At 40.0% G+C, this 25,439-nt stretch overlaps 1 protein-coding gene across 1 annotated transcript in view; it reads left to right on the top strand.

The window, feature by feature from the left end:
* prss12 (serine protease 12) overlaps positions 1–24,675 on the top strand; it is a 29,393-nt gene extending 4,718 nt beyond the window's left edge. The window contains exons 4-13 of the mRNA XM_042485972.1: positions 651–801; positions 1,402–1,580; positions 2,962–3,103; positions 3,214–3,434; positions 7,103–7,244; positions 12,712–12,917; positions 13,596–13,674; positions 14,467–14,589; positions 19,129–19,424; positions 23,327–24,675. Coding sequence (XP_042341906.1) covers positions 651–801; positions 1,402–1,580; positions 2,962–3,103; positions 3,214–3,434; positions 7,103–7,244; positions 12,712–12,917; positions 13,596–13,674; positions 14,467–14,589; positions 19,129–19,424; positions 23,327–23,658 — 1,871 coding nt within the window. The 3' untranslated portion in view covers positions 23,659–24,675. The remainder of the gene's footprint in view (positions 1–650; positions 802–1,401; positions 1,581–2,961; positions 3,104–3,213; positions 3,435–7,102; positions 7,245–12,711; positions 12,918–13,595; positions 13,675–14,466; positions 14,590–19,128; positions 19,425–23,326) is intronic.
* The last annotated feature ends 764 nt before the right edge of the window (positions 24,676–25,439 follow it).

The following is a 25,439-nucleotide window of genomic DNA, read 5'->3' as shown; positions in this document are numbered from 1 at the left end:
AGGAAAAAAAGCACATATTTAATTAGATAATGCATCATCTGCATATTAAAAACATAACATTTTTAGAATGCTTGTAATGCAGAAAACATTTTTCTTAATATAAGTAATAAACTGGGCAAGTTTCATGGTGATATCTATTAGTTTAAATTTTTAACCTATTTATCTGATTACTTATTTTTTGTCTAAAAATGTATGGAATTTTACAATATGCATCTTACATGGCCATTTTCTCAAAATATTTATATATATATATATATATAGTTACATACGTAAATATGGCTTTTTTTTATGGCTACTGACAGTATTTTCTTATTTATGGAATAATAAAATGATATATCCAAAAGTCCTTCAGTAAAAAAAAATACTCTAATTTGTAGATAAAATAAAATGAAAAGCTTGAATCTGGCTTCATCCAATGTTCAGATTTTTGTTCTGGAAATAAATGTAAATCAATGCATATTTAGTTACATGAGATATCTGCATATTCAAACAAAATTCAAGAAAACCTGCAATAAAAAAAATGCCTTACTGTATGTAAGTAATCAACTGGAGAAGTTACATGGTGATATCAATTAATTAGTTTCATCTCTGCCAGCCCGGAGTCTTGTAGTCTATGTGAGAATGTGTTTTTATGCTTGCCGTCATTTCAGCAGAGGTGACGCTGCCTATACGGCTGGTGGGAGGTCGGTCGGGGTCACAGGGCACAGTGGAGGTCTTCCATGCAGGGCAGTGGGGCTCCATATGTGATGACCAATGGGACGACAGTGATGCAGAGGTGGTGTGTCGACAATTGGGGCTGAGGTGAAAGGGCGCCCACACACACACACACACACGTTATTGTTAATATTCACATTAATGCCAGTAATTAGCATAAAGGAAATACAAAGTGTGAGCGTGAGAAAAAGAGGGAAAATTGTGACAGAAAGATCGACTAAGAAGCTGAGATGACTTAATGTGGGTGTCCAGTCGTCTATCTCTCCCTCTGTCTCCAAAAGTATGAGAAGTATTCTTTCCATTCGGACACACACAGAGAGAGGAGCGAGCAGTAAAGAACATCTGGGGGTCAGATAATGAATCAGGCTCATTGTTCCTGCATGAATTCTAGTACCACAGAGATATGCATATTTAGCTACACTGCACTTTCGGCACATGTCTGTATGTGCACTTTTGGTGTATGGTACTGTGTTGTCGCAATGTTTATGCATGCACAGATGTGTGTGATGAGCAATTTTCACAAAATTTATTAAAATTACAATTAGTTTCCGGATTAAGCACATACTGCATCCTATACCCTGTATTTCGTAGGTCAGGCAGGGTTGGTCGTTACATCTGTTTTTCATTGTAACTGCAGTACTGCAAACTAAACTTCTATTTTTTCTCTACCTACTTTTGTCTTTGTAGCGGGGTAGCGAGGGCATGGGGCCAGGCACATTTTGGCAAGGGATCAGGCCGTGTGTGGCTGGACGAGGTGCGTTGTACGGGCAATGAGCTCACTCTGGAGCAGTGTCCAAAGAGTGCCTGGGGGGAGCACAACTGTCTGCACTCTGAGGATGCAGGAGTGTCCTGCAGCCCCCTTACAGGTACAACACCACCTGACTCAGTATAAGCAGTCCATAATATTCACAAAGACATGCAAGTCAAATGCACACAAACTTTACATAGAGAGATAAGCCCGTCCAGGAATTCCCACCTTATTGTGGCAGATTGGTTTGCATGTAATCCTGACGGCTAAAGCTTTGCTGCAGGAGACAATTGATCAGTGATACTAAATTTGTACTCAACTGTCTGTCATGCTGATTTTATTCTAATAAATGTTTATGTGATGTTATGTTCAGATCATGGGTCTTTTATGTATCATGTTGTTTTATATAGAGAAATGTTTGTATTTATGGACTTAAACATATTGTCATGTTTTAGGTAGTGTAGGCTATTTGCTGTTCAGTGTTTTATTTTTTTTACCTTCCCAGGGACAACAGATGCCAATTAGCTGCTAGCTAAGTCTGGTGCAACTACTTTCAATTGTGTGCTGTCCCTTTAAAAATAAACAAACATTTAATTTAATTTACAGCCCACAGGATAAATCTGGCCTGCAAAAGGGTGCCAGGTGGCACATAGGCCATTTTCTAATTCACAATTTAAATAAATTGATTGACACTGAAACTTTTTTTGTATTTTGAATGTAAATAAGACACTGGAGTGTATAAAAAGCATCAAAAGAAAGCTTGTTGATAAAAAAAGTGCCAAGGAAGGATCCCCTGACCCCCCAGACAGAGGTCCAGGTTAAAGCTGTGAATGATCTCAATTATTAGATACGCCCCTGTAATTTGCAGGACTGCAATTTGTTTAACTGGCCCCTGGCCTCCTGTCATTTTGCCAAAGTGCCCCCCTGTCAAAGCAAGCTGAGTGTCCCTGCAATTGACCTTTTTTGGTTTTAAGAGAGGAAAAAAATCACATTAGCTTGCTCGTGGAGTCAGCAAGGCATTGGAGGTGCACTTTTAGGAAAACTTATGGTGGCCAGGCCTGGATTATCACTGAGCCTGAGCAAACAATGCAGGAAAAAATTCTCAAACAGACAAAGGAGTAAGACTCTGGTGTGTTGCCAAGTGACCAATGTGTGAAGGCAGAAGTCTTAAGGACTGAATGCTGAATACAGACACGGGCTATTGAGTCTGAGCAGGATCTTTCAGAGCTTTCTGGTCATTACTGCAGCCAACCATAACTGCATTAACAGTGTGTCGTCTGACTAATTGCGATGCAATTTTCAGCATTTTTGTTGCTATGTTGCGATCAATAACACTATCTCTCAGAGGGTGCAAAGACTAAAATGTCTATTTTTTTTTTAATTTAAAAGCTGGTTTGAGGAGATAAAAGACCATGAAAAAACATTTTCCAAAGTATTCTCATGAGTGAGGGCATTGTTTAACTCTCTGCCTGTCTGTTTGTCTTTCTCTTTGTCTCCAGACGGCTCTGTGAGGTTGGTTGGGGGCACAAGCAGCTATGAGGGACGTTTAGAAGTATTTTATCACGGCCAGTGGGGGACAGTGTGTGATGATGGCTGGACAGACTCGAACACACAAGTCGTGTGCCGACAGCTTGGTTACAGGTAATATAAAGTATTCATCCATTCAGACAGGAACAAACATGAGCACCCTCAGTGCTTATTAAAAAGTTCAATAAAGTGTGTTTGTGTGTGTGTTCATGTTTACCTTGCAGAATAGGCGAGACTCTCCTTTCTGAAGGACTAGACATCACCCCAGTCCCTCGCTTTGGGGTGGGGTCAGGTCCAATTCTTCTGGATGATGTGAGCTGCACAGGGAAAGAGCCGAGCCTGCTGCTGTGCAAAAGAAAGGAGTGGCTCCGTCATGACTGCACGCACCATGAAGATGTTAACATTGCATGCAGCCCTGATCGCAATGGAGAGAGTCTTCCAACGAGTAAGACAAAATCTTATTATACTGTAAGACCTTAACACTCTGAAACCTGGGTATATTGGCTTGATCTTTTTTAAAAACAGGAAGAAAGGCAATGAGCAACAAAAGAAGAATAAATATTAGGAAGAAATTACAGAAATGTCCAAATTAATAATAATAATAATAATAATAATAGTTTTTTCTTTTTTTCCCCCTAAACATTGTCCCCTAGCTTTTTTTAAAACAATTTTCTAAATCAACAATGTCTCGCAATTTGTGGAATATTTCCTGCCAAGTTGCTCATTGCCTTATTGCCCCCATGTTTTTGAAAGAAATTACACTGATTTGCTCAGGATTCAAAGGTTAAAATACTGATGAAAGGCCTCTAAAAGCAGCATAAGAGCGATCTCAGTCCAGGTTTCAAAGAGTTCAAGGTTATAGATCACATAGAAAACCTGGATGGGCAAGAGTGTTTTAATGTAACCTTGAAGTTGTTAGTTATAGATTCTGATATTATCTATATAATCTAAGTGCATACCATTACTGTTTTCGTACTTTGAAAAACAGAGAGCAGTGCCCCTTGAAACCATAGGTTTATACACCTGGAAATGTGCTGTCTGTATGGGGGATGTTTAAGGTTACAGATGGGAGGTTTGCAAGTTAGCAAGCGAAAAGGTGGGCAATCTTTAAACTGACCAGTATTTAAGGACATTCAGCTCTGATGCATATATTTACCTTTATAAACTGAAATTGTCTTTATCAAAAACTCCATTCTGGTTTTAGAGTTGGTCATGACACCGAAACTGCAACCAGGATGCTCTTAATGATCTTGTAGCGCTCTTATCTTTTGTTTAGTTTTGATATTATTGACCATTTCTTATTTATCAAACAATAAACTCAGACTTGATGAATGCCTGAAATCAGTAATTCAGCGCAGCGATTCAAAATGACAAGATTTGATCTGTTAAATCTAGATAATTGAAATTCTCTCTTTTCCTGTTTAAAACAATGAATTCTTAACAAGTTTGTGGATGTCACAGCCTCCTTTTGAAATTCCTTTTAAGATTATAAAACTCTGTTTTAGCATCTTTACATTGGCAACCTGTGCATTTCAGAGTGGATGTGAATGTGTATTTTAATCACTTTTATGGCTCATATGGGGTTAGTTCCTGACTACTGCCCCTCTATCCCCCTATTAGCTGAGATCTGCCAGAAATCCTAGTTGTTCTTTTTTTGTGGTTCCCAGGTGGACACTAAAAACTATCAGCTTTTGCCATCGGGGCCCCTCAACTCTGAAATAACGAGGCGGATGAGACCAGGCTAACAAGATGTTTTAAATCAACCACTGTTTACTGAAATAAATACTTTGTTTGCTGATTATATTGATATATTTTTATTCACGCACTTTGTAATAATAAGGATAAGAATTAAGATTAGAAATAAGACATATTAGAGTAAGAAAGCAATCAAATATTTTTCTTTTGGCCAAATGGCTCGATATCCATATTGTGATGATATTGTGGGGTTGACTATTTGTGCTTTCGCAAAATATTTAGACAATAAGATTTTTGATAGATCATCATCTGTAATGTGGATATAATGACTACATGGGTAAAGGCAAATAGTAACAGTTAAAACAGTCTGCTAAGTGTGGAAAACTGCATTACTACTTTACTATAATGTACCATTTAAAACTAGGGATAGACAACATCTAAGATCATAGTCTCATATCACGACATCAATATAATATCAAAACACTGCCCAGCGCTAATCCATAATAAGTTTAGCTTAAAATAAGCACTGTAGGAGCTAAACTTTGCACAAGAGTACACAAACTTTATAGGCGATGAAGAACAGGAAACCAAACGATGAAAGCATCTATGTAATTTCCCGTCACTTCATAAAACCCGGTAGTGGAAGTGCAAGCTGATCTGAAATCTGGTTCTAAGATCTCAGCCAACCTGCAGTCAATTTGATCTCATCTACTCAGAAGAGGGAAGCCAACATTTTCCAGGAGACAGATAGAGGATGATGTAAGTCATGCTGACTCTAATAGGCACAGCTGTTAGTTGGCTTGTCCTGCCTTAATAAGTGGGCCTCTTGTAAAGTCATCATGATTAAATGGACCTACTGCAAACCTTTACCTAAAGTATGTCTCCCCCATGCAACCATTCATAAACCATAACCAGCTGGCACCAGTGGGTTGATATTTTACCCCAAAACAAAACACTTCTTAACCCTTTATAAGATGAGACAGATAAGTTCAGTGGTGTTACTACTTGGTAAAAGAGGGAGGAAGGGTTAAATGGCAGCACCATTAATCAAGCCCCTGTCTGTTGCCTCCAGACACCAATAAAGATGTGTTAGCAGAGAGCTGGATGGAACCAGTAGTGGCTCAGATTTCACCTCATACATGTATATAACTGTTCAGTTCTCCACCATTTAACTTGATACTGATTGTAACAGAGTCTGATAAGTCTGGTGAATGTCACAGAAAGGATACATCATGTTTTTTAAGTGATGATAAATTGGGTTTAGGTAGCTTATGTTTTTTGGCAGGAGCCTGAGGGACACAAACACCCACTAAAGAATTGTGTCATTACCACGTAGCATTTGTTGTGTGTTTGTTTGTGTGGATTGGTTTGAGTGTTTGTGTGTGTACGCAAATCCCTCCTTCCCGCGCAACATGCCACAGGCAGATTGGTTTTTGTTGTTTTTGGAAAAGGAGAAAAAGCAGATAAGCCAGGCTGTGCTTTGAACTCTCCCTCACTCTCTCTCTCGACCATCACATTAGCGTTGTATTAGAGCAGCAGTGTGTGTGTGTGTGTGTGTGTGTGCTGAGTGTTTGTATTTCGAAGGGAGAGGACAACGATGAGCATTTCCTCAATAGCCAACACAAACAATGAAGTAAACATTCCCACAATTAACTCTCTCTACCTTATTCTCCCCCTCCTACAATTCCTATGTGCCACACACACAATGTTTGAATGCCATTCAACTTAATACAGTCATAGAGAATTATTTCAAGCTACACTGACTACTGCTGAAGTCGTTCCAGGATATGCAATTCACAAAATGTTTGTGTTACTGTATTCAGTGTTTGAGCTACAAAACACAACGACCATCTATATATATCCTAGCATTAAAATACCTGAGACACCGAGAGTGTAAACTGATCCTGAAAGTGTCCACACATGGAAAAGACATTGGCATTCACGTAAATGAGATTATGTGTGTTTGTGTGTGCACGACTGGGCGTCTGTGTGCAGACAAATGATGATGGATGGTTTAAACCTAAAGCCCAGACTTATTCGATTAACAGCGAATAGCATCTGAGAGGGAGAAAGAACAAGAGAGGAAGCGTGTGAAAAACAGAGCGGCGATGGAAATAAATGATCTTTTCATAGCAACAGGAATTTCACAATTTCCCCTCCTGGACACACAAGTGGTTACGTGCATGAGAACTGACAGGTGTTCAAGCTACTTCCTTAGTAGATAACATGAGTGCACATGCCCCATTCACAAGACACGTTTGCCTGGAGGATCAGGTTTGTAAGGGAATGCGTGTATGTGTAGTGTCTTTTAGTATTTCTAGACTCAGGGGTCTGGGGTAACTTCAGAGAACAGGAATACATTTTTGCCAACAGGGTGACTCTGTGTAGTCAGCGTTTGTGTGTATGTGTGTTCTTCAGGTGTGCCAGTAAGACTTGTGGGAGGCGAGAGCCCCAGAGAAGGCCGGGTGGAGCTCTATCTGTCCGGACAATGGGGGACTGTGTGTGACGATGGATGGACTGATCGTGACGCAGACGTGGTGTGCAGACAGTTGGGATACAGGTAGGTATGCATGCACAGGTGTGTCGAAGTAGCCTGTATGTTAGCCTTGTGTTTCTGGGTAACATGATAAAAACTACAACAAGCACAGGGACTCCCCCGGAGCATGAGCCAAAAGAATGTTTTGCTTGCCATATGGGCAGACGAAGCTGTTGGAAGAGGCTAATTTCACGTATTGCATATGAATGTATGTTTAGTAGGGAGGAAAGATGACCTATGAAGTTTGAAGAGATGGATGCATTTTACAGCATTTTAGGAGAAACTGGTGCATTTGATTTTCTGTCAATGAAATCTTTTGATTAACAAAAGCCTTTTGGTACAAAAACATAGCGTTATAGGGCCGCTACAAAAACCCTTCTTTACACACCTTTGCATTTTTACACAGAATCAAACATCAGCAGCATCATCCTGCTCCAGTGTTTGATTTTAGATAACTTGATAGCATCCCAGAAGCAAAAGAGGCATGACAGGTGTGATAGACTTGACATTTAACCCCAACTGAGTCAGCTAGTGTGATATAAAACATATGCGCCTGCAGCACTTTCTAGACAATAACAACGGCATAACTTGGCAATAACAGTCATTTGCCATCCCTGTTATATGGTGGCTGATCTCATCCTGTGCCAGTAAGATAAGGAGCTCCCAAATCTCACTGTTTTCCCAATTTGCAGACAATTTTGGTTGCTGTTCTTCTTGAGTTAGCTGCTACGTAACTGCTACTAGCTGCTTTTTAGATCTCCCACGGTGAGTCACATGCATAACACATCATAACCTGTCCTGCCAGCTGTCCCTTTTACACCAATATCAATTGCATTCTGGGATTTTACCTTTTATGCAGAATTGCAAGACCTGATTATCCTGTTTTGAACAGGCAGTGTAAAAGAGGCTAAAATGTCAGAAAGAAGTAAAAATCTAAAGACCCAAAGATATTCATTTTACTATCATAGAAAGCAAAGAAAACCTGCAAATATTCACTTGAAAGTGATCAATTTGGGAAAATGCTTGCTTGAAACTGAAAAATAAAAACTGTATTTTAGATTCAGTCCTGGTGGGGTGTTGGAATAGAGGTAACACGGTGGAGAAAGTTTCAGCTGTGAGCTGTGGCATTGTACTGTGATCGCGCTACACATTACCCTCACCTAAGTGATTCCAGACTGCCTTCTCTGTTTGCAAACTCAATCACCACTTCTTAGACCTGGCATTTGTCTTACACTCGCACCAGCTTTCTCCATCTGTCTTTCATCTGTCCATTTCTCAGCCCATCTCTGTTTTCAGTTTTCACCTCATCATACATATCTTGAAATTCATGCTAACCTACAATGGAAAATACTACAGTATGCTTTAAATAATTTAACATTACTATATTTTATTATCCAATCTCTCTACAAATTGTGCACTAAAGTTTTTGAGTACTTCTTACGAGCCTCTGGTGTGCTGCCAGCTGCCTTTATTGGGGGTTTTAGCTATGCTCTTTTGCAGAGCCAAGATAAACATCCTATTAAAGGGCAGACCAATTGTGCCTATGACACATTCACAGTGACAGATATGTTGAGGCGAAGCAAACTACCTCATCCCATCCTCTCTGTGTCCTATTAGCTCTTCCCTCTGAGACACTGTCCCATTTTCCAAAACAACGGCAGAGGGATGGCAAGGGAGAACTGTGCCATAACAAACTGTCTTCATTTTCACTCTCATCAGCGCTCAGCATGGGACATCATCATCCCTTTAGCCACCCAGTCTTCTGTGACACATCTGCGTGTAGATGAAAGCCACATCTGGAGCACATAAGTGTGAGAGAGAGGAAGCGTGTTGGAGGCGTGTTAAATCCGTGTTAGGGTCATCATTCTGTCTTGCACAGGGTGTGGTGAAAGGTCATTACATACACAGCAGGTCCCTGAGGGTAAGAGGCTGCTCTGGGAGTGATAAAACAAAATATATGCAGACACACACTCTTAGACATGTTCACACAAATTATATTCAAAGTCAACAGTTTGACCCAGAGTCACCTTGGAGAAGGACCTTCATGAAACTGTCAGCGCACTCACAAGGGACATTTTTGCCAGCATCGAACTTGAAAACATAATTTGTTAACAATCTAATTAGCTAACAGTCTAAACAAAGCCTGTAATGAGGACTGACTCATACTTGTACCACAACTGCTACTTCACCCCCCAAATGACCATTTGTATATTAAAAACTCACCCCTTGTTATGCTGAATGTGTTAAGAAATATGTTTTTTTTTCGTGCATGCCTCTGTTGCACAAAGAATTGAAAATTGGAGAAACTTTGAGAAACTGAAAGGTCTGCATTTAAAAACAGCAAAACTACATCAAAACATCCATTTCCAAACTCACACAACTCATGCAGTAAATACCAAGTCTAATTTACCCAGTCGTATGCTCAGTACTTCCCAAACAGTCAACCCTTTTAGACGAAGAATTGACCTTAAATGAAACTTACCAATGCTTTCTTCAAAGCCAGACTCTATTGACAAAAACAGCAATGTTACCTCTCCGAACATAGGAGCTGCTGGTCTACCGCTGCCTTGAATGGTAGTTTTTGTCATTGTTTGACTTTGGTCAATCCGCACTTTGGGAAAGGACTAAGCATATGACTAGATAAATGAGATAAATGAAACTATGAATGAGATTATACTGCATGAGTTCTGTGGGAGTTTGTGAACAGGTGTTTTGGTATCGTTTTGCTGTTTATTAACATGTACCCCTATGACTTTAATTCATCAAGAATTTTGTTTTTGGATTCTTTGTTCACTGGGGGCATGCCAAAAAAACATTTTTTGCATAAATACAACAAAATAGAGGATGAGTTATTGATATAAACATGGTCATTTAAGTTGGGAAGTAGTCCTTTAAGATTCCATTATAGTCATTACAAATATTATTATACCGCAAAAATTAACTGACTTAAAGGCAAAGTGAACTAATTTGTCCTACTGTAGCGGTAGGCAAAAACACAAATGTTATTTGAATAGCACAATTATATGTTATATATACTGAGAACGTTTTGGTGTGCTTTAGTTACACTTAAACTTCAGATTGTACTGAAAACAAATTTAAAGACAATTATTGAAAATACAAATGAATACATAAAAACAACCAGTGGTATTGTGGAGGGTACACACAAGTATATGAAGTAAAGCCATGTCTTTTTCTGGTTAACAGTATATCCACCAATCAGCCAATAAGCCACTAGAGTATGTAGGGGAGTATACCCTCTTCATCCTCTATAGCTTACCTATCTACCTCAAAGTACATGCACCTCATCAACTAAACCATTTTCAAAAACAACACGCTTAAGAGGGCAGCAGGGAATAATAGGGTTTTAGTGAAAGCCTGCTATTAAAGTCCTACAGTGAATGTGTTGCCATGTGATAAGAAAGGACAAGCAAGAGGTTTTGCTTTGCTTGAAGACCTTTTTGAAGTTTGTCCAAATTACAATAAGTGGCTGAATCTATCCAAATCACTGAAGTGTTTCTTCTATCCTTCCTTGCAATATTTAGAACTGATCTAACAAAGAAGTGGCCAGAATTGGAAAAATAATTCACAATACATAGAGAGTACATGAAATATGTTTCTGAGAAAACACTTTGCTTTTTCCTTTCTAACTTCAGCCTTTAGTGTGTAAAGCAGATTGTGTTTGACTGATATCGTGTGACTGTGTGTTGCCATAGAAACACACAGAGCGGGCTTGATGTCAGGCTCTTCTTTCGATCCAAGTGACTTGACGGTTCACCCTTTGCATGTTAAGTACTGCTCAGGGAGCTGTTGGAGACACAGACACAATGCTAGATGTCTCAATAAGACACATGAGATTCCCTTTGGAGCTACAGGACCTGCCACCCATCAAACCCCAGGGACGCAACGTGAGATCCTCTCAGTCGGTTATCTATCAGTCTTAATTAAAATCACAGTTACTATACAGGCACACAGACGCAACCTACAGGCCTCTGCGTGTTAGCTGTTTGCTAATTAAAGTCAGAGGTGAGAAAGTGATACAAAAACTTATCAGATCTCAAAAATGGTTTGACCTGATTTGCGTCACAGCCAGAGAATGTCAAACAATAACATCTATACATGCACGTGCAGACGCAGAGAGTGGAGTTTAGAATTTACTATAAGGTTTAGGTTCTTACCTATCAGGCTCTAGGTGAAGGAACAGTTTTGAACTTAACTTGTGCAAAAACGGTACTGGTGAGCTTGAAGACTGGCTTTACCATATGTAACCAAAGAAAAAATGCTCTTAAAAATGGGTCGAGACATGAAAGGAAAACACAGACTTAAGGGACTCATGCGAGCAGGAACACATGCACTTGAATTAGGTTGAAAAACATGGCTACTTGCAATAAAACACCAACCAGTTTCAACCCTAAGGACTTCATCAGGGTACAAAAGGCTTTTTTTTTAATTGATGTCTCTCTGGTCAGCTAACCAGTGTCTGCTTAATGTTCTAAGACCTAAGTTTAAAATGAAGGGACACCAAGAATTTGGGGTTTTTCCCCAAAAGTTTGGGAAAATTTACCACTTAAACTGCTTTCCCAGTGCTGCGCGGTAACTGCACAGACAGCTGCCTACCTGCAAAAGTGTTCCCCAAAAAAGCAAAGCATTTTTAAAAGTGTCTGTTTCAGGTGCAAGAAGTGTGAGTCAGCTTATAGCTGCATACTGTATTAAGACAAATTAAGACACCAAAGATTTCTACATATTTGGACAATATAAGGATCATCAAAAGTTTGAGTCATCCTAGCTACATTTTTTCTCCTGGTTGCCAGGCCCATAATTCAGACACCAACATTATAAGCTTCCCCGTATTGTTTTCGTTCTGACACCATGATGTCTGCTATTTGATAGGCCAATGCAAGGCAGCAATTGCAAGAAGTTCAACACGTTAACTATAGGCGGGAAAGCAAAATCTGTGCACCTGCATGTGGACAACAACCGCTTCCCCTCACTGAAACACTGGAAGCTGAGTTACAGCACAGCCGAGTGAAAGCAGCTTTACTATTACAGTAGATCATCCAGTTCAGCTTACTAATATTTTGCGTTCATTTTTTTTATATATATATATATTTTTTGGGGGTGTTTTTGCCTTTAATCGACAGGACAGCACAAATGTGAAAGAGGGAAAGAGAGAGGGGGTGACATGCAGCAAAGGGCCGAGGCTGGAATCAAACCCCGGACCGCTGCGGCGAGAACACAGCCTGTATACATAGGGTGCTTGCTCTATCCACTGAGCTACCAGGCACCCCAAGATTTTGCTTTCTTACTGATGTTACATCAGTTTTGTTGCTCCTTGCTCTTCGAGATTTAATACTTTAATTGTAAGACTTATACTTTTGCAGTTCGTTTTATCTCCAACCTTCATATAGTATTAACAGGTTTTCAGTTTAATATAATTTCATAAGGCAATGGCAAAGAAATGTCTATGTGTTGGTGTCCTGTCTGTCCTCCACAGTGGGGTGGCAAAGGCCCGTGTGATGGCATACTTCGGAGAGGGTACAGGGCCAATCCATGTGGACAATGTGAAGTGCAGTGGCGAGGAGCGTTCGTTAGCAGACTGCATCAAACAAGCACCCGGCACACACAACTGTCGCCATAGTGAGGACGCTGGAGTCATTTGTGACTATGGTGAATCGCAGCCAAGCTACAGAGAGGTCAAAGGTCAGTCAGGTTTGTTGTTTTACATAAAATAAATGGAGCCCCTGTGATTTATTTACATATAATTGTGCATTGAGTGTACATGAGACTATAGTGTGTTTGGCAAACATTTCCATAGTTCATATACACTAAAAAACTAATTAGAAACAAATGACTAAAGAAAAGTCAGGAGGTAAGATTCTGAGAGGAAAGCGGGCAGGACTTGAGTGTGTGTGTGTGTGTGTGTGTTTCCAGATGGTAAAATAGTGAGCGCAGTGTTATTGCTTCACCCTGTCTGTCACACATCAGGGCAGACTCACGCAATGCTATCTGTTACCTGCACATATGCTACTACTCCTGTTTCTCACGTGCACATACTGACAGTCAAACCAGTGCAGGAGGGTGTTTTGTCTCTTCAGTACGATAAATTACACCTCCTGAAAGTACTCAGCCTGTGTTTGTAGATTTTAACATCACATACACACACACACTATGAAAATGATCTCTCATTTATTTAATTTACTTTATTTCAGGCTCATAATGTAGTAGTGAAAGACAAATGTCAAACTTTATTATTTTTTCGATTCGTCTAAATATTTAATAAGAGCAACATCTGAGCCCGAATGTATGGTTTAACAATCATGACGCTCCCACACACTCTCACATATATACACCCAAAGGTTCCTCTTTTGTCTCTGTCAGATCCTGTCAGCTCAATTTGTGGTTTGCGGCTCGTACACACTCGCCAGCGCCGAATCATAGGAGGAGAAAACTCTCTGAGGTAAGATTGAGGGGACAGGAGGGATTAGAAACAGCGCAGAGAATGGCTGCCAGAGACGTATGGAATAAAGAATATTGGACACGTTTTCAGGTCAACGAGACTTTGATGGAAAACAGCTGATCTGAAGCTACAGGCAAAGAAATTCACTTGTATGTTCTTCCACGCACAAACTATATGCAGGCAAGAGCATGTGAGTTAGTAAGATAGAAAGGTGAGATTGTCATTTACACTGATTTACATTAAAGAGAAACAGGCATAAATGGCCAACATAGAAAAGTCCTGTGGTTATGACTTTCATCGCCTTGCTCTGTGTGTACGTGTGCGTGTGCGTGTGCGTGTGTGTGTGTGAGTGAGTGAGAGAGAGAGAGAGGGAAAGAGATTGGGATAAACAGATAAAAGCAATATTTATGCAACCGAGTGCGTGTGGTCACTTTTATGGGCCCATGTGAAACCAAAGAATGTTTTTCATACTGAGTATTTACTTGTATATTTGTGTATGTGTGTGTGTGTGCGTGGGTGTGCATGTTTAGAAGTCATATCCTGCATGTTTACACTTAACATAGCCGATGTAAATTCATTCTGCGAACGTTTAGTGTCCTCAAATGAAAAAAACATTGATTATATTTGGGTAAAATATGCATTTTGCTATGTTTGCTGCCTTATTAAGGTTCTGTTTTTATGAGTCAAGGTGCAACAACCACATGTGCTGACTTTTTACTACATAGTACTTTCTAGTGTATTTGTGCACTTTTACAGTTGCTTGTGTGTAAACGTGTGTGTTTGTACCTGTAGGGGTGGCTGGCCATGGCAGGCTGCTGTTCGTTTGCGAGGATCTCGAGGAGACGGGAGGTTGGTGTGTGGAGCGACTCTCATTGACACCTGCTGGGTCCTCACCTCGGCACACTGCTTCAAGAGGTCAAACACACACACTTACATTTACTTACACACATATATGTTTTGTCAAAGACTGAAAGGCTCAGGGTCAGTCTGGAGGCCTGGAAATAATAACATACCTTTGCTTTATCTGTTTACCGGCCTTTCAAAACACCCAGCAAGCATCTTCTCTGTCATCCCATCTGCTGCTTTGCTCAACGCATCCACAACACTTGTCAGTTGGTCTGTCCTCCTGTCAGCATCAGTGATTAGTGGTTAGTCTGCAGCTTGTTAAGTGTGGTCACATTCTACATCCAGTAATACATAATAGGCTATACCATTAACACATTAAGTACATTTAAACAAGCAAGAATTTAGTGCTCTAAACATAGAGTGTGAACCCACTTTTAAAGCTGCCTATCATTTGCATACACAAATGCATTTCTCTGTTACATTGTCATCTTTATTCATGAAAGAGTGGGTGTGCTTATGCATACATCTATTGCAGCTTGAGTTGCACCCAAACTACACAACTTAATGACTTCCTCAGTGTAGTAAAGTCTGTCAGAGGCATGAGAACCTCAATGATGTGAGCAGTGATCAGTAGTGGTTTGGCTGTGGTGCAGGCGGCGGGAGACCGCCAGAGTCACTTCATTTCAACTTTTACTTCTGGTCTGGGGGCCTCCACATGGCACCAGCAGCTTGAAATCAATCATCTAATGATTACAGAGAGAAGGAAGGGGAAAGAAAATATAAAGGAAATTATGTGAACAAAGAAGGAAGAGCTAAAAATACTGTGGGGGCCCTAACCCCAGAGTGTGCATTTGATATTTGTAGACTACATGTAAGGTTTTCAGAACAATGTAAGTTGGTTGCATTACTGGGTATCAGACCGATGTTTGGGTTTGTTAGGAAAAACAGAGTTACTTACAGGCCCTGGCAGCTCTACCACTATAAATCCTGATGTTTCCACATTTAAGAAAGGAAGAGGTTATTCACTAAATCCTTTCCAATGCCATTTCTCCAGCCATTCCCAGGCCCTCTCCACTGCCAGAGTAGTACTCCTATTACATCCACTTTGTGATGTGACTCCAACATCCTCTTCCTTTAAATGACACACACAGGAAATACACAGCTGCAAATGAAGACCACGTGGGATGTAGTAATCAGGACTTCTATGACTGACTAATACAAACAGTGCAATCAGTTGACCATCAGTGTAATTACAGATTGAAGGAATTAATTTTACTTGGACTGAAGAGGAAACACTACGGTAGCAAGAAGAGTTAATTTCAACCATAACAATGTCTTTAAAAATACAGCTGCTAACTTTTATGGAAATAATGTTTTGTTATATTTTCTGAAACTGTCACTGTATTCCAAAAGAAGTACATGAGACACATAATCTGTGTTCTCACAAAACAATAAAATTAGAAGTAAATAAAAGTTAGATTTAAAAAAATAAATAAAGCAAAAACAAAGAACTAAAAATCCGAGTTTAAAACTAAGGTGCACTATGCCTCACGCAAATATTGCAAAGTCAACGGAAGTACCAAGCACTGCCTAAAAAATATTTCTGGAAACATTTGGGGCAAGAAATAGGCAATGGAGTGAAAGAATCTTTGTTCATTTTTGATAAGCATTGCCCAGTTTGACAGTTTTACTGCAGTTGACGAGCAATGATTGAAAGCTGCCTTGCAGACTCCTTCACTCCAACCACTCTGATTGGTTGTTTTTGTTTATGTACTGTAATGCCATTTGTAGGGTTTTAAGGCGATAAAGTAGGCAGAGGTAGAGATTTTTTTTAATCATAGATTATGTTGAATTTATTTATGTGTAAATATGCTGGCAGTTTCAGAAAATATGACAACACTTTTCTTTTTTTTTTCCAAATAAAAGTTACCAACTACAGCTTTAACAGACTGTTCTTGAAGTTAAATACCATAGCATGCTTGTGCAAGAGTAATTTAATGATAGGCTTTCCAGAAAAAATTAATTATATTTTGGTGTGTGCTTAATAGCCTAGATGCTTACTCACCTACTGCCTTAGGCTTTGCTTTTTATATTGAATGAGTTTTAATTATTGATGGTTGCTTTTCGAATTCATTTATCAGATCCAAACTGACAACGTTACAATAGCAGCATTCTGCTGACTGCTGCAGGTTGGCTCAAAATGTGCACAGCAACATGAAGACACAACAATATCTGATGATAACAGTTAATTATTATCATAGATGTTCATTGTTGCTCAAAAGATACCCTAAGTGCACACCTAAATACCACAAATTAATGCCACAGAAACTGTGAAAGGTATTTGTAGCTTTATGTACGATATTTGTTATTATAGACACTAAAAGCAGACAAGGAAGGTCAGATGCTACAAAGTCCTCTTGCCTGCCTGATCACATATCAGTTTTCATTGCTCCAAGCTGTTAGCTTCAGCTATGACAGCTTTGAAAAGTAATTTGCTGCACACAAGCCAGAGCATGCAGACCAAGATAGGGACTTCCGACTTAACAGTGTCACCTTTCACATATGGTAACCAAAACACATGCAGCAACAAACAAACAAACAGTCATGTAGTCACACAATACACAGAAAGCATAATATACAAGCAAACTGGCACACTCATTCTGTTTGTTCGAATGGGCACACAAGCACATTTTATAGTGACATGTTAAGGTGCCACTTACACGAACATGTCACCTTATCCTATACATTACCGTTACCAATTATTAGGTTCATAAAGATTGACCTCAGGTCAGAGCTCACATGTTGTCAACACATTATACCTATTTATACCTTGAGGCCGTACAGACGGAGGCTTTCCAACAGTAACACAACTCCTGCAGATTTGGAAATGCTTTTAGCAACAACAATAACGTGAGAAAGGTAACTCAGGTGTCACATTTAAACTCCATTCTAATCCTGAGATTTTGCCTTTATGGTCGGTATGTACTGTACATAAATGAATGGTCAGCAGTGTCTCTGCTCTGCCAGGAACGTTGTGGCATTCACAGGTCAGGAGATCTTTCCGGAAACACCCCACCAGTTGTAACTGGACACGAAGACTTGGCTCAATCGAAAGGCCTCCTTCCTTTACTCCTCTTCCTTCTCTTTCCTCCCTCCTTGCCCCCCTACTCCTCTCTTCTCCTTCCCTCCCACTCTGTTTCAAAAAGGCCAGACATCTCCAACAACTAAACGGAAAGCGTGGAAAACACTCCATTATGTCAAGCTATGAGTCAGTTTGAAGCATAAACAGCAGAGACACAATGACAGATTTATTGTTATCATTCTTGCCTATTCTCAATCTCTGGCCAAGTTTGCAAAGTCCCTTTAAGTTGTGCAAGAAGTGTGCAACCCTGACGGTGAACGATGTTGATGTGCAGGGCAGCGAGATTTATGAGTGGATTATCAGACAATAGGCTCCTAGGCACAAAAATGAAAAGTTAAGTGTCATTTTGGGCTAATTTTGTCTCTGTGTAGTGATTTTCTGTCTCTTTGAGGTAAATTTGTGTTTTTGTGGTTGGTTTTTGTAATGGTTGGTTGGAGTAATGGTATGTCTCTTGGTTGTTTTTTGTCTTTTTGTAGTTATTTTGTGACTCTATGAGGCAAATTAGTGGCTCCTCTGTTGTTTTGTGTCTTTTTGTGCTAGTTTTGTCTTGCTTTGATGTAATTTAGTGTAGTGTTTTGGATTTTTGTGTCTTTTTGTATTAGTTTCATCATTATTTGAGTTAATTTTGTGTCTTTTTTGGTTGTTTTGTGTCTCTTGAAGCTACTTTTTTCATTTGTAACTTAGTGTGTTTTTGAGGTCATTTGGTGGCTTTTCTTTTCAGTAGTTTTGCCTTTCTTTGAGGTAATTTAGTGTCTTGGTTTTTCTCTTTTCAAAATAGTTTTGTCTCTGAGGTAATGTAGTGTCTTTTTGAGGTGATTTGGTGGCTTTTCATTACAGGAGTTTTGTGTCTCTGAGGTAATTTAGTGTCTTTTTTAGTTGTTTTGCGTCTCCTTCAAGGTTGGTCCCTCCTCACAGAGAACACAACACAATATATAATGGAAAATATAACTAAAAATCAACTTGAAAACATAATACCAAAGATGAACCGTTCCAAAGAATCAGGTCACTTTTTAAAATCAGGCAGTTTGGTGGGGCAATCATGAGACACCTCCATGAAGATCTCAGGCTACACAGTGTCCCATCAGGGTTAAGCTTAAAATAACCAAAATACCACAGTGAGAAAAATAACAAGCTTAAGTCTTAAATATATCAGAAAAAAAACCTTAAAATATATTCCACTACTCATATGCAACTAGCCCAGACTTTATGACTGTGTGCGATCAGAGTAACATGCTTGTACTTTTTCCAGCTGTAGATGAACTATTGCTGAGGTAACCCCAGCCGGAGCTCGTCATTTTATCGCTCATGGTTTATGTATCAGCAGTGGGATCGCTCTCTCTCTCTCTCACACACACACACACACACACACACACACACACACACACACACGCACACACACACACACACACACACACACTGTTTCCCTTATGGCCCCTTTTGATCCATCCCTCTATTTTTCTCTGCAGGTACGGAAACAGCACCAAGCAGTATAAAGTCAGAGTAGGCGACTACCACTCCCTCGTCCCCGAGGAATACGAGGAGGAGTACGGCGTTGATCAGATAGTCCTCCACCCAAGCTACCACTCCCATAGCAACGATTACGACCTGGCCTTGGTTCGTCTGTCACCGGGGGCAGTGGGCCAGATGCCGGGAGAGTGTGTGTCATTCAGCCGTCATGTTCTTCCCGCCTGTCTGCCCATGAGGAAAGAGAGAGTGCTCAAACAAGCCAGCAACTGTCACATTACCGGCTGGGGTGATACGGGTGAGGGTGTGCGTGTGTGTGTTTGTTTTTGTGTAAAGGGGAGGAGGGTAAGCTGGCCCTGAGGTGCAAAACACAACATTATTTAATTTCCCTCCTGTATTTAACACATAAGCAGCACTGTACACGGGAAGGTGTAAAACATTCACGACTCTTAATTATATAAAGCAGAGAAGAGATATCTTAAAAAGCAGTAATACAATGCTGAGATGGGAAGGCTGATACTTTAGCAAGCTAACCACCAGCAACTACCTTCAAACAAAAAAACAGGCCAACTCTGCAACTGTCACCCCGGCAACTAACACCCATCAGTTGTGACTCAAATCTTTGACTTTTAGGGGGCAGCCCTGAAAAATGATTCAACTTTCAAATAATAAACTTACAGCAAGCAGTCAAACAATAGGTAACGAGCAAATCCAGAAGAAAAAGAGGATCTCCAAAACACTAGGAAACAAACTCTGAAAATGGACTTCTTGGCACTGGACTAACAACAAACTGATAAAGAACAAATGAAATAGTTTGGTAAATATTTTGGGAATCACTGATTGGGAAGTGCAAAGACGTGAGCAGGAGGTGAGGTGACTGCATGAGGGACAGGTGAAACTAATCAGGGCGAGGCAGACAATAAAGACTGGAGGGAAAACTTGCAAAGGTAGGAAGTGAAATCAGACATGACACATTAGGAGAACATAACAAAATAAAACAGTAAAAACGCTGAAAACCTCAAACCTACAAAACCAAATCCTCATAATAATGAAACATATGAAAACAAAGACAAATCACGAATATATCTTGAAGATATTTGCCAGATAGTGTTAAACATAAAGTCTGAGGGCCTCTGGACACAGAGCAGGATCACGACATCTTGTAAATACACACATTTAATTCAAAATATTTACCTGGGCTTTTGGAATCCAGGAGATACGTTACAGGTTTTGAAAGCTCTGGAAATCTATTACCGAACACCGTAGTGATATAAAAACAGTAAGTTAATTAAGGACAATTATGTGCTGTAACAACACTATTCCTACCATATGTGAGTGATTTTGAAGGTTATCTGTAAATGCATGTAAAGCACACGACAATCCTTAACCAATAATTGCACTTGTTTGACTTCATGCTCTGTATCCATCCATACACTCGACTGTGTACACCGACACACATCTGTTCGTGATCTTTAAATTACATGCTGATGTCATTAATCATAGCAAATTAGTCACAGAGGGCCGCAGAGGGTCTCAGTACACGCTTCTGCTAAAACATGCAATGCAGTCCCTGTTTAGGGGCGTGTCTTTTCAAGTCACGTGTGAGTGTGTGTGTGAGTGGGGGGGGGTTTACTTCACTGTGATGACAACACAGGCTATTTAGAGTGTGTAACTGCTTAACTAAAGACGAAACGATGGCTATGTGCTACTCTGATATCTCACACACACAAACAAATTCTACTCATACACACCAGCCTCAGCTACCATTGACAGTTAATGTAACCATGTGGTCATGAAGAGAGCCATAAACTCAACACTGTAGCTTGGGGTCAGTTTTCATAATTGGTCACCTTCATTGTGTTTAGTCAGGTCAACAATAAAGTGACACAGTCTGCATGCATGGGAAATGATTAAAAGATGTAGAAAATGGGAACCTTTATGAGATGAGAAGAACAACAGCTTCTCTTTGTCTTTGCCAGAAACCATCACCACCATACAGCTCCTCTAATTTAAAAAAAAAAAGGTCCCAAAGGCCTTTGATGAGAATGTGACAAATTAGGCTGAATAAAGTAGATGTCCAACAGACTCCAGATCCAGTACATTGAAGACGTCAAACCCTTTCGATTTGGCCAAGATGAGGGTATCAGACATCTTGGCCAGACTCCAACAGATCATTCTTTATTTCAAGGTTGGATCAAGGATCTTACAAAGACTGAACTTAAATTAAAAACCTAGTCTGAAGTACAGGTGGAGAATGGGGCAGAGTAACTCAGGTGAGGGGAATAAGCTGATTAGGCAAAAGAGGAAGAAGGGGGCTAATTGGTAAGGAAAAACTCAGGAGTAGGGGAGGAGTCATGAGGCTGATGCAGGGCAGGTGTGTAGTTGGGTAAATGAGGGAGAGGCAGCAGGAGCACAGGAGAGGAAGAACACAGTAAACAGAAATCCAAGAACCAAGAAAACACAATCTGCTCATAATAAAACAACCAAGGGAAAACGTCAGACTAACTCATATATGTTACTTAAATAAGACTTTTACAAATACTCAGAACGGGGTTCAGTCCGGGCGGGGGCCCCCTCTAAGTTTGCATGTTCTCCCTGTGTCTGCATGGGTTCTCTCCGGGGTCTCCGGCTTCCTCCCACAGTCCAAAGACATGCAGCTCAGGTTAATTGGTGACTCTAAATTGCCCTTAGGTGTGACTGTGAGTGTGTATGGTTGTTTGTCTATATGTGTCGGCCCTGCGTTGGTCTGGCGAACTGTCCAGGGTGTACCCTGCCTTCCGGCCAATGACAGTTGGGATTGGCTCCAGCCCCCCTGCGACCCTTACGAGGACAAGCGGTTACAGAAAATGACTGACAAATACTCAGTCCAGTCTTCCCAAAAAGTCATCAGGACTGTGACTTAGACATGGAGTCTGTTGCCCACAGGCAAGGAGATAATGTACAAGTCATGCACATATGCTTATATGTATAAGTTATAAGTTACAGAAAACCACACAGCAATCATGCACACAAAAATAAGGCTCAGGGCCAGGATTAGGGATGCACGATAATGTTGGCACGTCATCAGTATTGGCAGATATTGACTTTTAAACGAGATATCGGAATTGGCCAGATACTAATTTCTGCCAATATCACAAGCCAATATGTATTCTTTTAAAGACAAAGTGAACATGCATTATAAATTAATATTACGTACACTGAAAAGCATTGAATTTCATGTCTCCATCTGCTGGTGGGCCATGTATGCATAATATGATGTTGATTCCACTAAAGAAGAGACTTGATGCTCACTAAAATGATGTGGGGATAAAAATGTATATATATATATCGGCACTGGTTATTGGCCAAATGATTTGTTAAATAACAGCATATCGCACATCGGCAAAAAAATCCAATATCAATTATTCCAAGCCAGAACATGTCATGTCTTTTATCGCTTGGAAAAGGTCAGGTCAGTCACTGCGTGCTACTCTTGATACTCTTGAGCGTACTCTGTGCCAGTGTTCAAGGGCACCAATGCAGGTTGCTTAGCGAACATAACCAGCACCATATCATAGCCTTTTTACCAAAAATCCAAAGTTTGGATTCTTCCTCCAGGCATTGCTGTGTTACAAAAGTTAAACTTTCTGTATCTCAGGGTGCAGCTGTTGAGCCCAAAAAACAGGCGGTTGGGAATGCTTGTGTGCCTCAGTGTGTCGTGCTTTTGATTGCACAAACAATAGAATTGGTGGGTGAGTCTACATGCTCACAGTGATAATGCTATAATGCTATCATGTTGATTTTCAGCAGTTATAATATTTACCATCTTTAATTACTGCATGCAAACCCTAATTAGCATCCAACAAATACAGCTGAGGCTTATGGGAATGTCATTGGTTTGCAGGGATTTAGTCATAAACCAAAGTGTTTGGATACATTTTGATTGGATGATGGCATTCGTGGAACGGTAAGGGCATCAAAAAAGTTAGAATTCACCCTCTAGGGACAATGAATATCTGTACCAAATGCAAAACAACCAAAAATTGACCAGATATTTCACTCAAAATCAAACCCATCAACCTGCTGATGCCGCTAGAGGCGATGGCCTACGTTGTCATTCCAAGAGCCATCCCCCTATCATGGCTAGAACATAAATATGATGCTCACACACACTCTTCCAAACATCATATTCTAACCTCTTTCACTTTGCCTCTTTCCCAGGCCGCTCATACTCCAAGACCCTCCAGCAGGCGCCCCTCTCCTTACTCCCCCGTCGTTATTGCCAGCAGCATTTCCACAGCGCCTTCACCAGCCGCATGCTCTGTGCTGGAAGCATCCAGTCAGAGAAGCGTGTGGACAGTTGCCGGGGTGACAGCGGAGGTCCGTTGGTGTGCGAGCGTCCGGGAGGGGGTTGGGTGGTTTACGGGGTCACGTCCTGGGGTCAAGCCTGCCGGACGCAACAGTCCCCTGGCGTCTACACCAAAGTGTCTGCCTTCAGCTCCTGGATAGGCAAGGTGATTGGACGGGACGACAGAAAAGAAAAAAGGCGATGAAAGGTGAATGACAAAATGAAACAGCTGACTTCTCGATCACAGAGAATATGACACTTAAGACTTAACTCGATTGGTCAGGTGACAACTGAGACAACAATATATTTCAGTCATAAATAACTGATGTCATGATGTTATGATCTGACTTTCAAATGGAAAGCACAAGGCAGCGCTGGACTTTTTCCTCCCAGATATTTTCTTATACTTTTTTTTTTTTGGAAAGAGGAACCTTTTTTTGTCTTTTCTCTCATCTAAGTCATGAGCACTTATTTTAACAATTTAATATTTTCTTGAGCTACAATATTTTGGATGACGTTAAAGCTCAACTCAAGCCACTTTGTAACTGTGTAATTTAAATATCTTTGTTGTCTTTTGTGACATTGCATACGACACTACATTTTAGTATTTCTGAAATGTTTTCTGTGCTTGCTTATGTAATTTATGATAAGAAATTAAAATGCTGAAAAGGGACCACAGTAAAGAAAAAAAACAAACATAGTAAGTATGCATGCACTCATGCGTATGCAGTAAATAATGGCATGATATAATTTGCAGAATTGCACTAAAAACTCCTCTTTTGGTACTTATGCATGATATTTAGTATTTTTGTGTTAAGCATTCTAGTCATATTGACATTTGCCAAATTGAAACATGTCTTCAGCCTCATGTCATTATTGTTTATATAATGTTGCTGCATTGTTTTAATGTGTAAAAAGCAGATTTCAGGTCTTAGTTATTACTCAGGCATTTAATATTTACATCCAGTCAGTATTTGTCCATGTCTCAGTGCTGCTCGACGTTTGCAGTGAAAGGAAGGGACTTCAGTTTTTCTGATCAAAGCACATAACATTTTTAAGTGTTGATTTTTCATATCAATGTCCTTATGATGGTTAAGTGTTGTTAAGGTTCTGGCAACTGAATGCAGACAATCTGGTACACTTGAAGAACTACAATGCCTTCCTATTTGGTGTTTACTGACTATGTGTTATGCTTAATGTACTGTAACGTTTCTTATAAATGTACATTTTTCAAAATAAAAAAGTGAGTTTTTGTTTCTTTAATGAAGAAACATAGCAGTTAAGTGATAATGGCTACAGTCTTTTAATGTTAAACCATGTTGGTGTCACTGTATATACTCTCTAAGTGGTTGGTGCACTTCATGTTACATGTTGTGTAATTCCCACCAATCCAAAAAGGGACAGCAGCTGGAACAAGAGAGCTCTTTCAGGTTTGTTTCTGACTACAAACTGTCAAAGTGAGCACCACCATGTCAGACAATGTGTACACACACACACACCCACACACAGTGTCACGGCTTTGTCACACAGTGTCGACGGGAATGGCTGCCATTTTCTGAGTTGTCCTCATTTACAAGGCAAACATGTTGTGTTGACTTAACACCCTTGCAAGAACTGGGACCAACTGCTACAGTGGGAAGCAGCATGAAATCTTGGCAACATAAATAAAAATCAAATCTTTTAAGCACTTGCTTTTCTCCCCTGATGTGCAAAAATATATTGAATGCAATTTATTGACTTTTGACTAGCTTTTGTTGTAGCTTTGCTTCTTGTATCAAAGCACTTTATATGTGAAGCATTTACTATTTGTTTTTTTTTTTTGTCCTGATAGGCAAAATACTTCCTTGGCACAGTGTTATGACTACAGTATGTTTCAATCAGTGGTGGACAGTAACTAAATACATTTACGTAAGTACTGCACTTAAACACGGTTTTGAGTATCTGTACTTTACTTGAGTATAATTTTTTTGAATAATTACTTTGAGT

The sequence above is a fragment of the Plectropomus leopardus genome, chromosome 4 (genome assembly GCF_008729295.1).
Source record: "Plectropomus leopardus isolate mb chromosome 4, YSFRI_Pleo_2.0, whole genome shotgun sequence".
Taxonomy (NCBI): domain Eukaryota; kingdom Metazoa; phylum Chordata; class Actinopteri; order Perciformes; family Serranidae; genus Plectropomus; species Plectropomus leopardus.
The sequence above is the reverse complement of the archived record's forward strand: the minus strand, read 5'-3'. Positions and strand labels throughout refer to the sequence as shown.